Source organism: Haliotis rufescens, unplaced genomic scaffold, assembly GCF_023055435.1.
Source record: "Haliotis rufescens isolate VD_foot unplaced genomic scaffold, xgHalRufe1.0.p SCAF_42, whole genome shotgun sequence".
Taxonomy (NCBI): domain Eukaryota; kingdom Metazoa; phylum Mollusca; class Gastropoda; order Lepetellida; family Haliotidae; genus Haliotis; species Haliotis rufescens.
In genome coordinates this window covers 2214601-2235697 of record NW_025964135.1, presented here as the reverse complement: position 1 = coordinate 2235697, position 21097 = coordinate 2214601, and the positions used below count along the sequence as shown (strand labels likewise).

Sequence of the window (21097 nt, the reverse complement as noted above, 5' to 3'; positions counted from 1 at the left end):
TGAACGTTTTCTCAAGATCACTGAACGTTTTCTCAAGATCACTGAACGTTTTCTCAAGCATGAAATCCAGACAGTGAACTGACTAGATGACAGAAGAACAATAATCTGACAATAATCTGCCAGATGGACAATACTTCCAAAGTAGAACAGACAACAGTTTAGTTTGAAATCCGTACATTGAATTTATGCCATTGGTAGATCCGGAGTAGAACAGGTCTTCTGCAAGCCATGCTTGTCGTTAAAGGCGACTATGCTTGTCGTAAGAGGTGACTAACGGGATCGGGTGGTCAGGCTCACTGACTTGGTTGATGCATGTCTTCGATCCCAATCAATGCTCATGATATCGATCACTGGATTGTCTGGTCCAGACTCGATTATTTACAGACCGCCGTCATATAGCTGGAATATTGCTGAGTGCGGCGTTAAATAAAAAACCAACCAACCAATCTCATGATCACTGAATGTTTTCTCAAGCATGAAATCCCGAATGTGAACTGATTTATCATGACTTGATGACAATAATCTGACAATAATCTGCCAGATGGACAATATTTCCAAAGTAGAACAGACAACAGTTTAGTTTGAAGGATTTATTCCTGGGAAATCAATGATAAGGTAAATGCAACAAGATAAGAGATCAACAAGTAAATCTAAATACAAAGGAAGTAACCATGGTGACTGTATGAATAACAATATACACTATGTACACTGGAGACCTGTAGCTCCCATGCTACACCTGTATGAAACCCAACACCATGCTACATGGAAAAAAGGCCGTGTCATAACAGGCTCATATTCCTATCTAAATAACGATTGCCTAAGGCTTAAAAAAATAAAATAATTGGTTCTCAGGCAATGACTTTTGTAAACATAGTACGGGTGGGCGGAGGTTTTTTGCTTGTTTGAACTAGTATGTAACCAAATAAACAGTTGTGTACCATCAACTTGGGAAAGGGCCTCCCTACATAAAAAAGCATACAAACTCCTATTGCTGCCCTGACCATAACAGGAGATCAGTAAATCAGTGTGCATGTAAAGGGAGGTAACTGCATGCAATGTTGGATCACTTTTTTAAAGTATTAGGACTTATTAATTTTTTTAAAATTGAAATAAAAACGAAACGTGCGGCAGACTTTATGATAATGCGGGCAGTGCCTGAGAACCAAGACTATTATTGTTTTTAGCCGAATGAGAAATCTACACTTCTAAACAGACTACTGAAGCCCCTGCACCCAGACCTACTGGAGAGAAACGGAATCAAAATGAGACTAAAACTCAGACCACAGTAATAATGAGTCATATCTCTCTGGTTCGGCCACTTTTAAGTTGGTTTACTGATTTTTCTCCAAAAAATCAGTTGGTAGGGTGAAATTATTTTTGACAAATAATTCTGACATGACAAGGTGCCTGGATGTGGTTGGAGTTGCTGCCCTAACTGTCAACACTGCATTGTCATGTAAATCATTTCAGAAGCAGTTCCTTCTGTACAATGGCGAATTGTGGGGGCTAAGTCTCGTTACTGTGTTACAAGATTCTAGAAATATGCTTTTGTTTTGGTGCACAAGTTTTCATGGTCGGCTGTGATAAAAATATTTTTAGAATATAACAATAATCTTTGTTTTTCCATTTTCTCAGCATTTTGTGTCAGAGGATTACAATCAGGATATAGTTTAAATCTTTGATGGAATAGTGAGTGAGTGAGTGAGTGAGTTTGGTTTTATGCTGCTTTTAGCAATATTCCAGCAATATCATGGCGGGGGACACCAGCAATGGGCTTCACACATTGTACCCATGTCGGGAATCGAACCCGGGTCTTGGGCGTGACGAGCGAACGCTTTAACCACTAGGCTACCTGACCACCCCTTGATGGAATAGAAAAATGGAAAGGTACAAAAAGAACTATAATACATATTTAGTTTAACGTTACTATAAATTTATTTAATGATAACTGATCAAATGAATTGTGTCACCTCTGGCCATTGCAAATGTTTCCCTAAGAGAACACAAGTACCTACCTATACATGTTATTGTGGTAATAGTTAACACCCTTCACTAGCACATACTCCCTGCCAAAACAAACGCAAATACCATACATGGTGGTTAATATATCAAGACTTACTCATGTTCAAGAGATATTAGATTGGTCGATACACAAACGACATACTGGTATGTTGTGTGAACCGAAGCTTCTGAACGTATCACATGTGACGTCATAGATCAATGACTCGAGATGCACCATTTGTCTCGTGCAGAATTAGCGTGTAAAGTTTGGAAATCATGTGCAGCATATCGAGACAAGAATAAAGTCACTCTGTGGTAACACTTGACTGATCGTAAGTTTTGCCATTAAGTTGTACACATGGGAAACATCTCTTCATTATGTAGATACTTCTCTGTAGTTCACGTTTGTTTTGGCTGGGAGAGTATAGTATTGGCATTTATTTTTCCCAAGTTGGGGAACAACTTAATGGCAAGAGAAAAAACCCTTCTGTATTCACAAACATGTTGGTGCTCGTCAACAGTGAGCACATGTTGGGCCCTGAATTACTTTGTTGGCAAACCTTTTGTATTGGCATACATGTTGGTGCTCGTCAACAGTGAGCACATGTTGGGCACTGAATTTCTTTGTTGGCAAACCTTTTGTATTGGCATACATGTTGGTGCTCGTCAACACTGAGCACATGTTGGGCCCTGAATTACTTTGTTGGCAAACCTTTTTCATTGGCATACATAAGCAAAACCCAAATTCCAATAGCAACTCTCTTGTAACTTAGACTGATTTAAGAAAAGATCGGGATACTTAAAATAACTTGCTCAAAGAGCCCCTTTAAATGGAAAGTGGTCCACCATGGTCCCTGTAAAGAAACAGCCCTCTACATGGACTGGTGCTGCTATTCTAAGTGCTCCCGGCAACGGTAATGCATAGTGTCTTTGGAGGGCACAACACAGGGTGGAATGGCCAAGTTTCTAGATTCTCTTATCCTACGCCCAGTTCCACAAAGCAATCTTAAGCTATGACTGTTGTACATAAGTCTATGTTAAAGTATGGGAGTTACGATCATCTTAGAGCTATGACTGTCATAAGTCTAGGATTTCTAATTATCTTAGAGCCATAAGTGTAGTAAGTCTATATTAAAGTATGGGAGTTACAATCATCTCAGAGCTACGATTTTCATAAGTATATGTTAAAGTATGAGAGCTATGAACATCTTAATGTTTCAATTGTCGTAAGACTATGTTGAAGTATCGGAGTTACGATCATTGAAGAGCTATGACTATCGTAAATCTATGGAGTATTGGAGATCCGATCACCTTAGAGCTGTGACTATCTTAAATCTATGGAGTATTGGAGATCCGATCATCTTAGAGCTGTGACTGTCATAAATCTATGGAGTATTGGAGATCCGATCATCTTAGAGCTGTGACTATCGTAAATCTATGGAGTATTGGAGATCCGATCACCTTAGAGCTGTGACTGTCATAAATCTATGGAGTATTGGAGATCCAACATCTTAGAGCTGTGACTGTCATAAATCTATGGAGTATTGGAGATCCGATCACCTTAGAGCTGTGACTATCTTAAATCTATGGAGTATTGGAGATCCGATCATCTTAGAGCTTTGACTGTCATAAATCTATGGAGTATTGGAGATCCGATCATCTTAGAGCTGTGACTATCGTAAATCTATGGAGTATTGGAGATCCGATCACCTTAGAGCTGTGACTGTCATAAATCTATGGAGTATTGGAGATCCAACATCTTAGAGCTGTGACTGTCATAAATCTATGGAGTATTGGAGATCCGATCACCTTAGAGCTGTGACTATCTTAAATCTATGGAGTATTGGAGATCCGATCACCTTAGAGCTGTGACTATCTTAAATCTATGGAGTATTGGAGATCCGATCACCTTAGAGCTGTGACTATCTTAAATCTATGGAGTATTGGAGATCCAACATCTTAGAGCTGTGACTATCTTAAATCTATGGAGTATTGGAGATCCAACATCTTAGAGCTGTGACTTTCTTAAATGTATGGAGTATTGGAGATCCGATCACCTTAGAGCTGTGACTATCTTAAATCTATGGAGTATTGGAGATCCAACATCTTAGAGCTGTGACTATCGTAAATCTATGGAGTATTGGAGATCCGATCACCTTAGAGCTGTGACTGTCATAAATCTATGGAGTATTGGAGATCCAACATCTTAGAGCTGTGACTGTCATAAATCTATGGAGTATTGGAGATCCGATCACCTTAGAGCTGTGACTATCTTAAATCTATGGAGTATTGGAGATCCAACATCTTAGAGCTGTGACTTTTGTAGGTCTATGTTAAAGTATGGGAGTTACGATCACCTTAGAGCTGTGACTGTCATAAATCTATGGAGTATTGGAGATCCAACATCTTAGAGCTGTGACTGTCATAAATCTATGGAGTATTGGAGATCCGATCACCTTAGAGCTGTGACTATCTTAAATCTATGGAGTATTGGAGATCCGATCACCTTAGAGCTGTGACTATCTTAAATCTATGGAGTATTGGAGATCCGATCACCTTAGAGCTGTGACTATCTTAAATCTATGGAGTATTGGAGATCCAACATCTTAGAGCTGTGACTTTCTTAAATCTATGGAGTATTGGAGATCCGATCACCTTAGAGCTGTGACTATCTTAAATCTATGGAGTATTGGAGTTCCGAACTTCTTAGAGCTGTGACTTTTGTAGGTCTAAGTTAAAGTATGGGAGTTACAATCATCTTAGAGCTACAACGGCTGTAAGTCTATGCTAATGTATGGGAGATCCGATCATCTTAGAGCTACAACGGCTGTAAGTCTATGCTAATGTATGGGAGATCCGATCATCTTAGAGCTGTGACTTTTGTAGGTCTATGTTAAAGTATGGGAGTTACAATTATCTTAGAGCTACAACGGCTGTAAGTCTATGTTAAAGTATGGGAGTTACAATCATCTTAGAGCTACAACGGCTGTAAGTCTATGTTAAAGTATGGGAGTTACAATCATCTTAGAGCTACAACGGCTGTAAGTCTATGTTAAAGTATGGGAGTTACGATCATCTTAGAGCTGTGACTTTTGTAGGTCTATGTTAAAGTATGGGAGTTACAATCATCTTAGAGCTACAACGGTTGTAAGTCTATGTTAAAGTATGGGAGTTACAATCATCTTAGAGCTACAACGGCTGTAGGTCTATGTTAAAGTATGGGAGTTACAATTATCTTAGAGCTACAACGGCTGTAAGTCTATGTTAAAGTATGGGAGTTACAATCATCGTAGAGCTACAACGGCTGTAAGTCTATGTTAAAGTATGGGAGTTACAATCATCTTAGAGCTACAACGGCTGTAGGTCTATGTTAAAGTATGGGAGTTACAATTATCTTAGAGCTACAACGGCTGTAAGTCTATGCTAATGTATGGGAGTTACGATCATCTTAGCATTAAGATCGCTCTGTAGAACAGGACACTGATGACCTTATTGAATGATTAGCTTACATCTGTATGGGACACCCTTCCCTATCTGAAACATTTTGAGTTTGTTACTTTTACAGAAACAATTGTTAGGGATAATCCTGAGATGGGTACAGGGTAGTTGATTCGTCAAAGGCTGCAGAATACCCAGATTATTGCTGCCAATTGGTACAGAACTTTCACCCTACTTGGATTTTGAAAACTAAATGAGGCTGAATCCGATTTTGTTCCTGGATGGGTTTTCTATTGGAAAGATATTGGTAATCTTCCAATTGATCTTCCAAGCACGTTGAACTGGGGCCAGTCAGCCAACTGGACCATCATTGCCCACATCTAGAAATATCCCTGACAACTGAAGACGTCACACCGTCTGATTTAGTTCCAATACCAGTCTCAAAAGGTAGGGGTACCCGTTTTGTAAACAATTTGTCACAAGATATCGTTAGTCTCATCATAGGCCTGATCCAGCGTTTACCACATTTTGTCAAGCCATAGCTTTTTTTGTTGGGAATAATTGATGACAATCCACTGCAAACATTTCAAGCAAGAACATCATTCAATATTAATTAATGCTGATTTCATTCCACTTTTCATGAATAATATTGATATCATTTTGTTGGAGGCTACAGGGTTCTTCCATAAGTTCTTCACAATCCTGTACAGTGAATGAGGTAAGTCGCATTAAACACCAGGAAAACGTATACCAAGTCTCCAGTGATGCATCTCCTGAATGGTTTGGCCCTGTTACAATAACTCGATGTTGTTTCACAGCTGTACCGTCCAAGGTTCTCCTGTTATCTGCGTTGCACAATTTAGTTGATATGTACCCATAAACACTCACTTCCAGCAGTAGAGGTAAATATCACATTTGGCGGCCATCTTGTTCTTGCCCCTTGTGGATTAATCATTTGAGGCAACTCTTAGAAAACAAAGGCAAAGTTCAGAAGCTAATCACCACTACACACTAAAAGGCTTTAGATATTTGACACGAAGAATAGATCGAAAATCAAGTTTCAATCATGCACAAGTTTCATTCCAGTGGTGTAACGTAATGTTCATGGCTGACACAGTTTGTACTGCATAAATCCAGTGCTTCTAGGAAGGATGAGCCCAGTCCAGTTCTCCCAGCTGAGAAGATGACAAAACAGCTTCATCTCCAGCTAGGGACAGATCATGGGATGGTGATCTATATCCTATATATAATGTAACTGATATATGCGAGATATCCCTCCACAGCATTGTCAAACAATATATTAGCCCATTCATGGCCGACTAACCGTCTCTGACACTGCTGATTACCCTACACATTGCAGCTTAGCTGATGGCTGTCCTGCTAGGGCTCGTGTGTATGTCAGTACATTAAATGTCAGCTGACAGAACTCCACATCCGACACACGCCTTTCTCACATCACATTTCTAACAACATTATGTCCCGGAGGACATGATCCAAGCGATCACCGAACACCAGTTGCTTGAAAATGATACTCCAATCCATGAGGAAAATTTGAAGAGGAAAAAGAATATGACACAATGACTTACAAGGCATTGCACATATTTTGACAACAATCTGACAATGTCCCTAGCTCTGGGAAGATGGTAGATGCTGCTACGCAACAGTCTCCATGGTTTAGTCACGTCTAGAAGCCGCATCTACAGCCCTAGTGGACGACCTCAGCATCACGTGCAGCCTCTGTACCTCCTGACCTCTTCTGGTTGCTATGGCGATGTGGGCGCCATCTTGCTTGCATAGAGCAGACAACGAAAGTGTTCATCTGCTGGAAGTACACTCATTGCAGGCTGAAATAGGAAACACTGAGTGAACTACTGCTGAAACATGAGGAAACATTAGTTACCGTATTCGACGTAATGAGTGCCCAGGGCGCTCTCAAAATTAGAAATAGGGGGCTCTTATGAGAATATTATTTTGGTGAAAAAAGTTGAAAGATAAATTTCATGGTTTATGCTGGCAGCCTGAAATGTTTATGTCTAACAGATATATATTTTTAGTTATTATGTCAGCTCGTGTTGTGTGTGCAGGGTTTACAGTGTGTGTCTCTAACTGTGTTAGTTATTATGTCAGCTGGTGTTGTGTGTGCAGGGTTTACAGTGTGTGTCTCTTACTGTGTTAGTTATTTTGTCAGCTAGTGTTGTATGTGCAGGGTTTACAGTGTGTGTCTCTTACTGTGTTAGTTATTTTGTCAGCTGGTGTTGTGTGTGCAGGGTTTACAGTGTGTGTCTCTAACTGTGTTAGTTATTTTGTCACCTGGTGTTGTGTGTGCAGGGTCTACAGTGTGTGTCTCTAACTGTGTTAGTTATTTTGTCAGCTGGTGTTGTGTGTGCAGGGTTTACAGTGTGTGTCTCTTACTGTGTTAGTTATTATGTCAGCTGGTGTTGTGTGTGCAGGGTTTACAGTGTGTGTCTCTTACTGTGTTAGTTATTATGTCAGCTAGTGTTGTGTGTGTAGGGTTTACAGTGTGTGTCTCTTACTGTGTTAGTTATTATGTCAGGTAGTGTTGCGTGTGCAGGGTTTACAGTGTGTGTCTCCAACTGTGTTAGTTATTATGTCAGCTGGTGTTGCGTGTGCAGGGTTTACAGTGTGTGTCTCTAACTGTGTTAGTTATTATGTCAGCTGGTGTTGTGTGTGCAGGGTTTACAGTGTGTGTCTCTTACTGTGTTAGTTATTTTGTCAGCTGGTGTTGCGTGTGCAGGGTTTACAGTGTGTGTCTCTTACTGTGTTAGTTATTTTGTCAGCTGGTGTTGTGTGTGCAGGGTTTACAGTGTGTGTCTCTTACTTCGTATTGAATGTTTCTTAGTAGGGCTGAAACGGGTCACCCAGGGACTCGGGTCAGGAGGGTACTGAGTAGGACCCCGCTACCCACAGGACTACCCGGACCCCAGCTCAATGACAAAAATTATGTGGAACTCTATGGTTACACTACAATTCACTAATATTGGCTTTTTTCTGACTATTCAACCATTCCTTCTGACATTTATATGTTTGAGTAAAGACAAAGCTTCAGTCAAGTTCAGTGTATGCATGACCAGATAGTTTAATTGTGTATCTGAGTACTTTTTGCCAGGGAGCAAGTCGAACAAATCCCAATCGGACATTTTGTACCCAACTTGAGACCTACAGTGGGTACCTGGGTAGGATCAGGTAACAGGGGGTTGGGTACCAAGGTAGTATATTGAGACTCGTACCAGTCCTATTTGTTAGCCTTGCTGTCATAGGCAGACCTTGGACCTGGACCCCACACAGGTACAAAATGTGAAGCCTGGACCCCACACAGGTACAAAATGTGAAGCCTGGACCCCAGTACAATATGTGAAGCCTGGACCCCACACAGGTACAATATGTGAAGCCTGGACCCCACACAGGTACAATATGTGAAGCCTGGACCCCGGTACAATATGTGAAGCCTGGACCCCACACAGGTACAAAATGTGAAGCCTGGACCCCAGTACAATATGTGAAGCCTGGACCCCGGTACAATATGTGAAGCCTGGACCCCACACAGGTACAAAATGTGAAGCCTGGACCCCACACAGGTACAATATGTGAAGCCTGGACCCCACACAGGTACAAAATGTGAAGCCTGGACCCCAAACAGGTACAATATGTGAAACATGGACCCCACACAGGTACAATATGTGAAGCCTGGACCCCACACAGGTACAATATGTGAAGCCTGGACCCCACACAGGTACAATATGTGAAGCCTGGACCCCACACAGGTACAAAATGTGAAGCCTGGACCCCACACAGGTACAATATGTGAAACATGGACCCCACACAGGTACAATATGTGAAGCCTGGACCCCACACAGGTACAATATGTGAAGCCTGGACCCCACACAGGTACAATATGTGAAGCCTGGACCCCACACAGGTACAATATGTGAAGCCTGGACCCCACACAGGTACAATATGTGAAACATGGACCCCACACAGGTACAATATGTGAAGCCTGGACCCCACACAGGTACAATATGTGAAACATGGACCCCACACAGGTACAATATGTGAAGCCTGGACCCCACACAGGTACAATATGTGAAACATGGACCCCACACAGGTACAACATGTGAAGCCTGGACCCCACACAGGTACAATATGTGAAGCCTGGACCCCACACAGGTACAATATGTGAAGCCTGGACCCCACACAGGTACAATATGTGAAGCCTGGACCCCAGTGCAATATGTGAAGCCTGGACCCCACACAGGTACAATATGTGAAGCCTGGACCCCACACAGGTACAATATGTGAAGCCTGGACCCCACACAGGTACAAAATGTGAAGCCTGGACCCCACACAGGTACAATATGTGAAGCCTGGACCCCAGTGCAATATGTGAAGCCTGGACCCCATACAGGTACAATATGTGAAGCCTGGACCCCACACAGGTACAATATGTGAAGCCTGGACCCCAGTGCAATATGTGAAGCCTGGACCCCACACAGGTACAATATGTGAAGCCTGGACCCCACACAGGTACAAAATGTGAAGCCTGGACCCCACACAGGTACAAAATGTGAAGTCTGGACCCCACACAGGTACAATATGTGAAGCCTGGACCCCACACAGGTACAATATGTGAAGCCTGGACCGCACACAGGTACAATATGTGAAGCCTGGACCCCACACAGGTACAATATGTGAAGCCTGGACCCCACACAGGTACAATATGTGAAGCCTGGACCCCACACAGGTACAAAATGTGAAGCCTGGACCCCAAACAGGTACAAAATGTGAAGTCTGGACCCCACACAGGTACAATATGTGAAGCCTGGACCCCACACAGGTACAAAATGTGAAGTCTGGACCCCACACAGGTACAATATGTGAAGCCTGGACCCCACACAGGTACAAAATGTGAAGTCTGGACCCCACACAGGTACAATATGTGAAGCCTGGACCCCACACAGGTACAATATGTGAAGCCTGGACCCCACACAGGTACAATATGTGAAGCCTGGACCCCACACAGGTACAATATGTGAAGCCTGGACCCCACACAGGTACATTATGTGAAGCCTGGACCCCACACAGGTACAATATGTGAAGCCTGGTCCCCACACAGGTACAAAATGTGAAGCCTGGACCCCAGTGCAATACGTGAAGCCTGGACCCCAGTACAATATGTGAAGCCTTGTCCCCACACAGGTACAATATGGGAAGAAGTGTCAACGTTCCGTTGTTGTGATTATAGTGAGTGAGTGAGTGTGTGAAAGAGTACACCACTTTTAGCAATATTCCAGCAATATCACTGCTGGGGACACCAGAAATGGGCTTCACACATTGTAACCATGTGTGGAATCGAACCCGGAGTCTTCGGCATGACAAGCAAATGCTTTACCACTAGGCTACCCGACTAGTAGGACGTGTACAGATATTGAGATTGTAACCTCATGACTGACTGTTCTTGTGGTAAATGTGAAGAATTAGTTCTGCAATTTAACTGAGTTCAGACCTGTGCACGGGCGGTCGGGTAGCCTAGTGGTTAGAGCGTTCGCTCGTCACGCCGAAGACCCGGGTTCGAATCCCAACATGGGTACATTGTGTGAAGCCCATTTCTGGTGTCCCCCGCCGTGATATTGCTGGAATATTGCTGGAATATTGCTAAAAGCGGCGTAAAACTATACTCACTCACTCAGACCTGTGTATTTCACTATTTTCATGAATCGTTGTTTCCTGGATTCGAAAAGATTTGCAACCAGTTCTAAAATAATTCAGTTTTCCACTTTTATCCAAAAGAAATGCTGCCATGCACTTGTGGTGTGAAATGTTGACTGCACTGGGTGCATCCTGGCAATACAAGTTACCTGCGCTGGCAATGTTTTACCTGCACTGGGTGCATCCTGGCAATACAAGTTACCTGCACTAGCAATGTTTTACCTGCACTGGGTGCATCCTGGCAATACAAGTTACCTGCACTAGCAATGTTTTACCTGCACTGGGTGCATCCTGGCAATACAAGTTACCTGCGCTAGCAATGTTTTACCTGCACTGGGTGCATCCTGGCAATACAAGTTACCTGCACTAGCAATGTTTTACCTGCACTGGGTGCATCCTGGCAATACAAGTTACCTGCACTAGCAATGTTTTACCTGCACTGGGTGCATCCTGGCAATACAAGTTACCTGAACTAGCAATGTTTTACCTGCACTGGGTCCATCCTGGCAATACAAGTTACCCGCACTAGCAATGTTTTACCTGCACTGGGTGCAGCCTAGATATAGCAAAACTGATCCCTGATACATTTATTCTTACACAAGTCTTATAATATCAGTATGATGCACATGTGTGTGTAATAATTTCTTTACTGATCATAACAGCTGTCTTGGAGAACCGCAATTGTCAACAATCCTCAGCTATGACGTCGTTTCTGGTGTGACGCTGTTCCAAACTTATGTCACAATGAGATTCGACTGATGTCAATGCCATCTGGTGTGCATAAAGTGATTTTTGTACGAGTGCACGTACCATTTTTATGATTCGGTTGTTTCTAACCCTATGGGTTATAAAGATAATTATTGTAACTAACAGCATCCTCAATGTATTTGTTAAATACAGGAGCTGTTTATTACCATGTCATCCTAATGAACAGATGGATGACTGCCTGGATGTGATGTATCCTTACATATACATGTGGACGTGTAGAGAGATGTTGAAGTCTGTTTCAGGGCTTTTGTTCTGACTTCCGTGAAAACAAATTCTCATTACAATACGACCTGTGTCCTTTCTGTACACAGCCGGTCAGACAAATAATGATTACTATTTATTTTTTCAATTTTTTAAATTTAGACGGCAATTATCCCAGGTTTCTCTATTGCTTCAAAATTGCGTCACTCCGAGTTGTTTCACAGATCTGTTGTAGATGGGGACAGGAAATGGAGGCGTTACGGCACTTTATGAAGGTGAGGTGGGGTGAAATGGGGTGGTTTATGTCGCATCCAAGATTATTCCATGTGTGTGTGTGTGTTGGGGTGTTTAACATGAATACCCCACTCAGACACAGTATACTGACTCCGAGCCAACCAGTCCTTGTTTTAGCATCTGAATGTCAGGCGCCACACAGGCCAGGGTAAGAACAAGTATCATCTTTTATTGTTTTTTGGTATGACGCAGCCGGGGATGAAACCCCAGACACTCTACCACTAGACCACGGAGGCGGTCAGCACTTCATGGCAGACGGCAGCCCCAGCCAGTGTGATTCAAGTTGTTAAACCACCTTACTTGTCTGCTGCCTCAACTGGTAGGATCTATATAAGCATGACGTTAATATGTTCCCTTTTTTGTCCAAGTGTTGGGCTGAAAATTAGCATCAGCAGGTGAAACATTGTGGTGCCATTTATTGAAAATCTCTGACTAAGTAGATTCTAACAACCAATATTAAATTGCAAATATGCCACTTTTGTCCATATCTGACATGGTTAGATTGTACTACAAGAAGCAGAGTAGGCAACATGAAGTCGAGATTTGGGCGATTATCCTCCCTCACCTATTTCCTTTTATCTCATCTCAACGTTTGATTGGTCGGAAAAACGTCAATGGAAATCAGGCAGGTTGGACTCTTCGCTTTGCAGTCAACTCGGACTGTTTACTTTACCACGTCACTACTAGGGCTGGGACGGGTACTCGGGTACTCGGGTACTCGGGTCGGGTGGGTCCTAAGTAGGACCTGGGTACCCACAGGACTACCTGGACCCGTGGTTAGTCATGTGATATATTGTTTAATGACAAAACTCACTATAGCTCTGTGGTTACATTACAAGTGCCTAATGTTCGCATTTCTTTCTGACCATGCACACATTCCTTTTGACTTGTATATGTTTGAGTAAAGATAAAGCTTCAGTCAACTTCAGTGAACGCATGATCTGATTGTTTGATGCATGTATCTAAATAGTTTTAGCCAGGGCTGTGGTAAAACAATTACTTATCAGACATTTTGTTCCCATTTTTGTTTGAGACTTGCAGAGGGTCCCCGGGTAGGGTCTGGTACCTGGGTGTCGGGTACCCGGGTAGGGTCTGGTAATAGGGTGTTGGGTAACTGGGTAGGGTCGGGTAATAAGGTGTCGGGTACCCGGGTAGGGTCTGGTAATAGGGTGTCGGGTACCCGGGTAGGGTCGGGTAATAGGGTGTTGGGTAACCGGGTAGGGTCGGGTAATAGGGTGTCGGGTACCCGGGTAGGGTCGGGTAATAGGGTGTTGGGTACCCGGGTAGGGTCGGGTAATAGGGTGTCGGGTACCCGGGTATGGTCGGGTAATAAGGTGTCGGTTACCCAGGTAGGGTCAGGTAATAGGGTTTCGGGTACCCGGGTACCCGGGTAGGGTCAGGTAATAGGGTTTCGGGTACCCGGGTAGGGTCAGGTAATAGGGTGTCGGGTACCCGGGTAGTGCCAGGTAATAGGGTGTCGGGTGTCGGGTACCAGGTAGCCAATTTGGACTCGTCCCCGCCCTATTTGCTACAACGCCAACTGCAACTTGCTTATTTCTATGACCATTCTTGCCCACCAACACCAGGTGAGTGAGTGAGTGAGTGAGTGAACAAGGTATCAGCTCTGTCACAGCTTTACCATCGGCGCCAACACCATAAAAGACTTCACGTATTTACACTGCAGGGTTTGTTTAGAGGTACTCGTCATTTATGGAGGGTTGGTGTTTTGACTGAGAACAGAAGAGGGCGAAATAGAAGATTGGGGTAGATTGAGAATAGATACGCAGTTTGGGTGAGTGTCACGAATACAATAGGTTATGCAGTGGATAAAACATATTAATATTTGTGTGATTTTGATGACTATTTTGCATCCTTGGGATATGAGTGTTTTGTCTGACGGCTTCACAGGCAAGTCAGTAAGTTAGCTAGCGTCTACTGGGGTCATGCAAACTATCGTCACTTGGTAACTACTTACTCACGTTTCTCGACGTCATTCTAATTTTGAAAAGCACGTACATCTGAAGCAGAAAACATGATGCAATGACACAATGAGATCGATGTGTTGAGAAGGTGACACGGTTAGCGCTGCGGCCGAGGTGGAGTAGTTGGAGTAGTTGGAGGAGATGTGTGTTAGTGTAGGACAGAGAAGCAGCTTGTTAGTGGCGGCAGGGGGTCTGTGTGTAAAGGGGGGGGGGGGGGGTATTGCTGGCGGGACAGGGGAGCAGATGCCACCCTCGACTCACCATGTTTTGTGCTGGATCTGAAAGCCAAACAGAGTTAACATTTTGAAAAATTCATTATTTGGGTTTTTGTCTCGAAGCTAAAAGATATTTATTTCATTTTGCTCTCTGTTTGAAGATTTGTGTGTGAGCTAAGGGACATCTCTCTACTTCTGTTGCCTCAGATGTTGCACAGTGTCTGAATAAAAGCAACTGTTCTATTCAATATTTCCTCAGAAAATGCATCGTGTCAGTGAATTAAAGAAAATCTCTTTTTGTTCAGTACACATGTAGTTCATCAGTCCTGTTCTTGTTGAGGGTTTCCCATCTCCCCGAGGCAAGAGACTATAAAAGTCTAGTTTCCACCCTTGCCGAACTAGGCTGGTATTATGGCGTTACATTTTGCCTGGACTAACGAGTTTTTGCATAGTCTGATCAAAAGTGTGCAACGAAATCGAAAAACGGCTCATAAACCGTTGTACAGATTTACAAAGCATGTGCACCACCAACTCGTTGTCAACAGATATTTTCCAAATCTTTTCACGTTTTTAAATCAAGGAGCTCACATGATTTGATGACCCCTTTTATCACAATATAGATCTTGATTATCGATCAGATCGTCTTGACTGGGCGCCATCATTTTGTTTGGAGCAAATGCAAGTCAGGCGAGAGGTGGAATCTGATTGGTCCATAGGAGAGGCTTAGAAGGGACATAACTCGTAATAGCCACTGGTGGTGCTACGATCGAGTCCAGGAATTTCAGCCTAGTTCGGCATTGGGGAAACTTGACTTTTATGGTCAGTTAACTCCCTTTGCCTCGGTAAGATGATTGTATCCATGACAAAGAGAAACTGTCCTGTAGTTACACCAAAGCTGAATGAACTGGTGAGTGAGTGAGTGAGTGAGTGAGTGAGTGAGTGAGTGAGTGAGTGAGTGAGTGAGTGAGTGAGTGAGTGAGTGAGTGAGTGAGTGAGTGAGTGAGTGAGGCTAATCACGGGGCACTGTAAAGAAGCACCCAGACTGAAAGGTGTGGTGAAACTGTTAAGTACAATAAGATTAGCTGCAGGGATTATTGAAGCACCATTGAACCTTTGCAGCAGCAACTTTAAATCCTGGTAGCAGCCATTTTACAGAACATGTTCCGTTTTCGTCTGAAATGATGCAACCATTTTCAGAATATGTTGTGTCTGGCCTTAGTAGCAGCAACTTTAAAACCTGGTCCAAGCATTATACTGAACATGTTCCCCTAAAGAACCAGCAACCACTCCCAGAACATGTTCTGTCTGGTCTTAGTAGCAGCAACTTTAAATCCTGGTCCAAGCATTTTACTGAACACGTTCCCCTAAAGAACCAGCAACCACTCCCAGAACATGTTCTGTCTGGCCTTAGTAGCAGCAACTTTAAATCCTGGTCCAAGCATTTTACTGAACATGTTCCCCATAAGAACCAGCAACCACTCCCAGAACATGTTCTGTCTGGCCTTAGTAGCAGCAAGTTTAAATCCTGGTCCAAGCATTTTACTGAACATGTTCCCCTTAAAGAACCAGCAACCACTCCCAGAACATGTTCTGTCTGGTCTTAGTAGCAGCAACTTTAAATCCTGGTCCAAGCATTTTACTGAACACGTTCCCCTAAAGAACCAGCAACCACTCCCAGAACATGTTCTGTCTGGCCTTAGTAGCAGCAAGTTTAAATCCTGGTCCAAGCATTTTACTGAACATGTTCCCCATAAGAACCAGCAACCACTCCCAGAACATGTTCTGTCTGGCCTTAGTAGCAGCAAGTTTAAATCCTGGTCCAAGCATTTTACTGAACATGTTCCCCTTAAAGAACCAGCAACCACTCCCAGAACATGTTCTGTCTGGCCTTAGTAGCAGCAACTTTAAAACCTGGTCCAAGCATTTTACTGAACACGTTCCCCTTAAAGAACCAGCAACCACTCCCAGAACATGTTCTGTCTGGCCTTAGTAGCAGCAAGTTTAAATCCTGGTCCAAGCATTTTACTGAACACGTTCCCCTAAAGAACCAGCAACCACTCCCAGAACATGTTCTGTCTGGTCTTAGTAGCAGCAAGTTTAAATCCTGGTCCAAGCATTATACTGAACACGTTCCTCCTAAAGAACCAGCAACCACTCCCAGAACATGTTCTGTTTGAAACCAAGCAGCAAGTGTCTAGTAGCCACCTTTCAAGCAATGTATTCACACCATATCATAAGCATGCATTGAAGTCGTAATTTGTTTATGAAACAGTAAATGTCTGTGTCTGATTCATGTATAGTGAGTGAGTGAGTATGGTTTTACGCCGCTTTTAGCAATATTACAGCAATATCACGGCAGGGGACACCAGAGATGGGCTTCACACATTGTACCCATGTCGGGAATCGAACCCGGGTCTTGGGCGTGACGAGCGAACGCTTTAACCACTAGGCTACCCGACCACCCTGATTTATGTATAGAATGTGAGACATCCTATAGGAAAAACACTATCAGGAACACTGGTACCGGTGTGCTGACGTGTGGACACAAGTAGCCAAACAACACCTACATTATCTTGCTATACTGCTCAAAAGAAGTTAAGGACCACCTGATTCTTTCATATTACTATAGTGAATCTGTCATGCCATGAATCATGCGGTCCTTAACTTTGAGTAGTACATTAATACTAATAATACCGTATTTGACGAGTAGTACATTAATACTAATAATACCGTATTCGACGTAATCAGCGCCCCACTCTAATACGCACCCACGGCAATATTTTCTCATATATTGGCTAGTGAACAATCCCAATCAGCACCCCTTCGGATGGATCAATGTACACAGGACTTATTTATTCATGTACAATACGCACTCATGTGTATATATATACACACTATATGCACCCTTATTTAATGCCAATTAAATTCTGGAAAAATATGTCTGTTGTATGTAAACATTTCAGGCTGTCAGCATAAACCACGAAATTTACAATCTTCCAACAGTTTTTTTTTCCACCAAAATAATATTCTAATCAAAGCCCCCTAATTTCTAATTTTGAGAGCGCCCTGGGCGCTTAATATGTCGAATACGGTATTAATAATTACAGGTGTTTTTGACACATACATCCTGAGAGGTTGTCATATCACTGTTGTGTGCAGACAATTCCATTTTGACTATTTAGGTCACATGTTACTGTAGGTCTTCCAGCCTTTGGGTACTGCTTGATAACTTTCTCTAAGTATAATGTGTTTGGTACTAAAGAATATCCTGGTATTGCCTCAGTGTGATTCCAGGTGCTTTTGTTTAAACACTGAGTGCATGGATGTTTTTAGCCTGTTTACCTTTGATTCTGGGGATCTAGTTGTGGAACCTTGCTAGTCCAGACTCTTCAATTTCTAACTGTCTACATTAATTGAATCAGCACTGGAAACTATCCCAGAGCAGTTATTTGTTCACAAATGAGCTTTCCAGGTGAGCTACAAGAGCAGTTATTTGTTCACATCTGCTTTCCAGGTGAGCTACAAAAGCAGTTATTTGTTCACAAATGAGCTTTCCAGGTGAGCTACAAGAGCAGTTATTTGTTCAAAAATGAGCTTTCCAGGTGAGCTACAAGGGCAGTTATTTGTTCACAAATGAGCTTTCCAGGTGAGCTACAAGGGCTGTTATTTGTTCACAAATTGGCTTTCCAGGTGAGCTACAAGAGCAGTTATTTATTTGCAAATGAGCTTTCAAGGTGAGCTACAAGTTCCAGTTGAACAAGATTCCACTTTCTGAGCCAGCCCAAGGAATCACTACTGGTCCAATGTTGGAATATACACTCATAGTATCAGCATGAGATGCGGGAATAAATGTGCTTGAATACATCTCTTCCATCTTGTTGAGGGTTAGTTTCATGAAGTAATTTTCAACTGTTCCTGAAGCTCGATATTCAGAAATAATGGCCACATAAATCAACAAAATATGAAATGATATGATCTATAGAAAACACACTTCTGTGAACAACCAAGTACAAGTTCTGACAGCCAATTCTCTTGTAGCTAATATATCTAAAAAGGAGGATCTAGCGTTTAGAAATCATTCAATTAAACTGGTCAGTGAATTTTGATTGTGATCATAACAAAGATTCGAAAAAAAGAACAGAAAAGAAAACCTGTGATGTTAAAAAAGTTTTAAATAGGTATTTTCTTCATCAAAATAAAAGCAAGGTGTGTTTAAGATCAAGAAATCGGAGAATCTGTACCTGATAATTCCACCATGGAAACTATAGCATAGAGAGTTCTAATACACAAGTTTTCACAAAACAAAGATGTTGAAAATAGAGGTAAGATCTCAAACATGCTTGAAGCTATTTATAAAGGAGACATTCCGAAACCATGAGAAATCATAGGAAATGAAGATTATAATTTTGAAATAATTAGAATGTTTACAGTGCATTTTAAGAGAACAAATTGTGGAAAACACCATGCCAAAGATCTATAAATCGCATCTGTCAACTTTGGAGTGTCAAGATTTCTCACAAATTTTACAGATAAACCTCAAAATCGGTGAAGTCATCACCGGATGAAAATTTTCAAAATTGATTTGATTCATATTTTATCAATGCTTCAATAAATGATCCATTTTTTATTTGTAATTGATCAATTACAATTCGTTTTATCAGTTAATATTGTTATCCGATTTTGTTAAATTGCCATAGATACGGTTGACAGCTCTGTATAATTTCCTAAAATCTTTGTTCTCCAAAGTGACTGTGCTGCAATGTGAGTGAGATCTTACCCCTGCCTAGCGCTATCGCCGTGGAACTTGTCGGGCTCTTTGTCGACTGAAGGAAATAAGCAACAGTGTTAGACAGGCTGTTTGTCAGGGTGAGACTTGCTACAACACAGTGGCATTATATCAACAGGGGGTCGGGATAGACAGTTTACCAAGTCTGAGTCGTCCGTTCTAACCGGAGACCATACAGAATATGGTCTCTGTTCCATCTGATGTCTCGGTTCTAACTGATGTCTCTGTTCCAACAGTAATTATACTAAGACGGAGTCGTCCTTCAAGATTCTAACCAGAGACTAAATACCGGCATATGTGTCTGTTCCAACAGTAATTATACTAAGACTGAGTCGTCCTTCAAGATTCTAACCAGAGACTAAATACCGGCATATGTCTCTGTTCCAACAGTAATTATACTAAGACGGAGTCGTCCTTCAAGATTCTAACCAGAGACTAAATACCGGCATATGTCTCTGTCCCAACAGTAATTATACTAAGACTGAGTCGTCCTTCAAGATTCTAACCAGAGACTAAATACCGGCATATGTCTCTGTTCCAACAGTAATTATACTAAGACTGAGTCGTCCTTCAAGATTCTAACCAGAGACTAAATACCGGCATATGTCTCTGTTCCAACAGTAATTATACTAAGACTGAGTCGTCCTTCAAGATTCTAACCAGAGACTAAATACCGGCATATGTCTCTGTTCCAACTAATGCCTGTTTTGAAAACCGTTGAATGTCAGTTGATGTCTTGGGGAACCAGCCACTTCACCAGGGTACATCAGCTTGATTGCATGGCTCTCCAAGTTTAATTGTGTTGTGATTGAACAGACATCCTCAAATGCAGAACCTATTGGGCAGTCAGTCATCAAGCAGGTTGAAGGCATTATCTGTAAATTGCCCAGGTTTAGTTTCATCGAAACAATCAAGGCATTGTCTGACAGCCCAATAAGTCTTGTTTGATAAAGTCATCAAGATAGGCAAGGACGTCCCAGCCCAGTGACCATCCCGAAAGACTCCTGAGTTGTCTCCAGTCTTCTGTGCTGCTGTCGTTGGTGTCCTTGTGTTAGGAGGATGTCTGGCTTGCTAACAGATGGAGGTCCAGAAGGCCTCTACACAATAGGCTAGGGATGTCACTGGTTGGACAGAATGACTCAACACCTTTTGCAGTTTATTGAAATATTTGAGATACACCCATAAAGGTTTTGAAGCATATGAACAATGTTTATCAGAATTTGTAACCAGACACCTTAAAAAAGAAAAATATACTTCATTTCATTAGGTCAATTATTCCAAGTTTTGGATATTCCTTTATGGGAAATGATAGTCAGGAGATGTCTGTGACAGCCCTACCTTAGTCAAGTGTGTGTGTGTGTGTGTGTGTGTGTGTGTGTGTGTGTGTGCGTGTGTGCATGTGTGCGTGTGTGCGTGTGTGCTAGTCTGGAACGATGCCGATTTATAGTGCTAGCCTACTGAGATATCATAACGCAGTTTAACATAAATACCCCATTCAGACACAGTATACTGACTCCGAGCCGACCAGCTAGTCTGTCACAAACAAAGCCATTTTTTATTTATTTTATTTAGCCTTCTTACATACAAATAACCCCTCGTAGGTCAGATTCTTTTTTCAAAATTGTTTTGATCTTATTCAATCTGGCATATCTATAGGGTGAGCTGAATTAATCCTACACACAACTACC

General features: G+C 42.3%; 1 protein-coding gene and 1 long non-coding RNA gene across 15 annotated transcripts in view; both read right to left on the bottom strand.

The window, feature by feature from the left end:
- Nucleotides 1-575: 575 nt before the first annotated feature.
- Nucleotides 576-5061, bottom strand: LOC125372550. The gene is made up of 2 exons (XR_007218188.1): nucleotides 4359-5061; nucleotides 576-4305 (listed from the first exon to the last, which is right to left on the bottom strand). It is a non-coding gene; the product is annotated as an uncharacterized LOC125372550 (long non-coding RNA).
- A 25-nt stretch (nucleotides 5062-5086) lies between these two features.
- The window catches only part of LOC124122862 (voltage-gated potassium channel subunit beta-2-like), a 193597-nt gene continuing 177586 nt past the window's right edge, over nucleotides 5087-21097 (bottom strand). For 2 of the 14 annotated variants that reach the window (XM_048382924.1, XM_048382933.1), the window contains 2 exons: nucleotides 14670-14686; nucleotides 5087-7283 (listed from right to left, as the gene is read on the bottom strand). In XM_048382924.1, the coding sequence (XP_048238881.1) occupies nucleotides 7255-7283; nucleotides 14670-14686 (46 nt within the window). In that variant the 3' untranslated portion in view covers nucleotides 5087-7254. Of the gene's footprint in view, nucleotides 7284-14401; nucleotides 14445-14669; nucleotides 14687-19400; nucleotides 19447-21097 lie in introns of those variants that run through there. The other 12 variants (XR_007218184.1, XR_007218187.1, XR_007218185.1 and 9 more) reach the window with 11 other exon arrangements.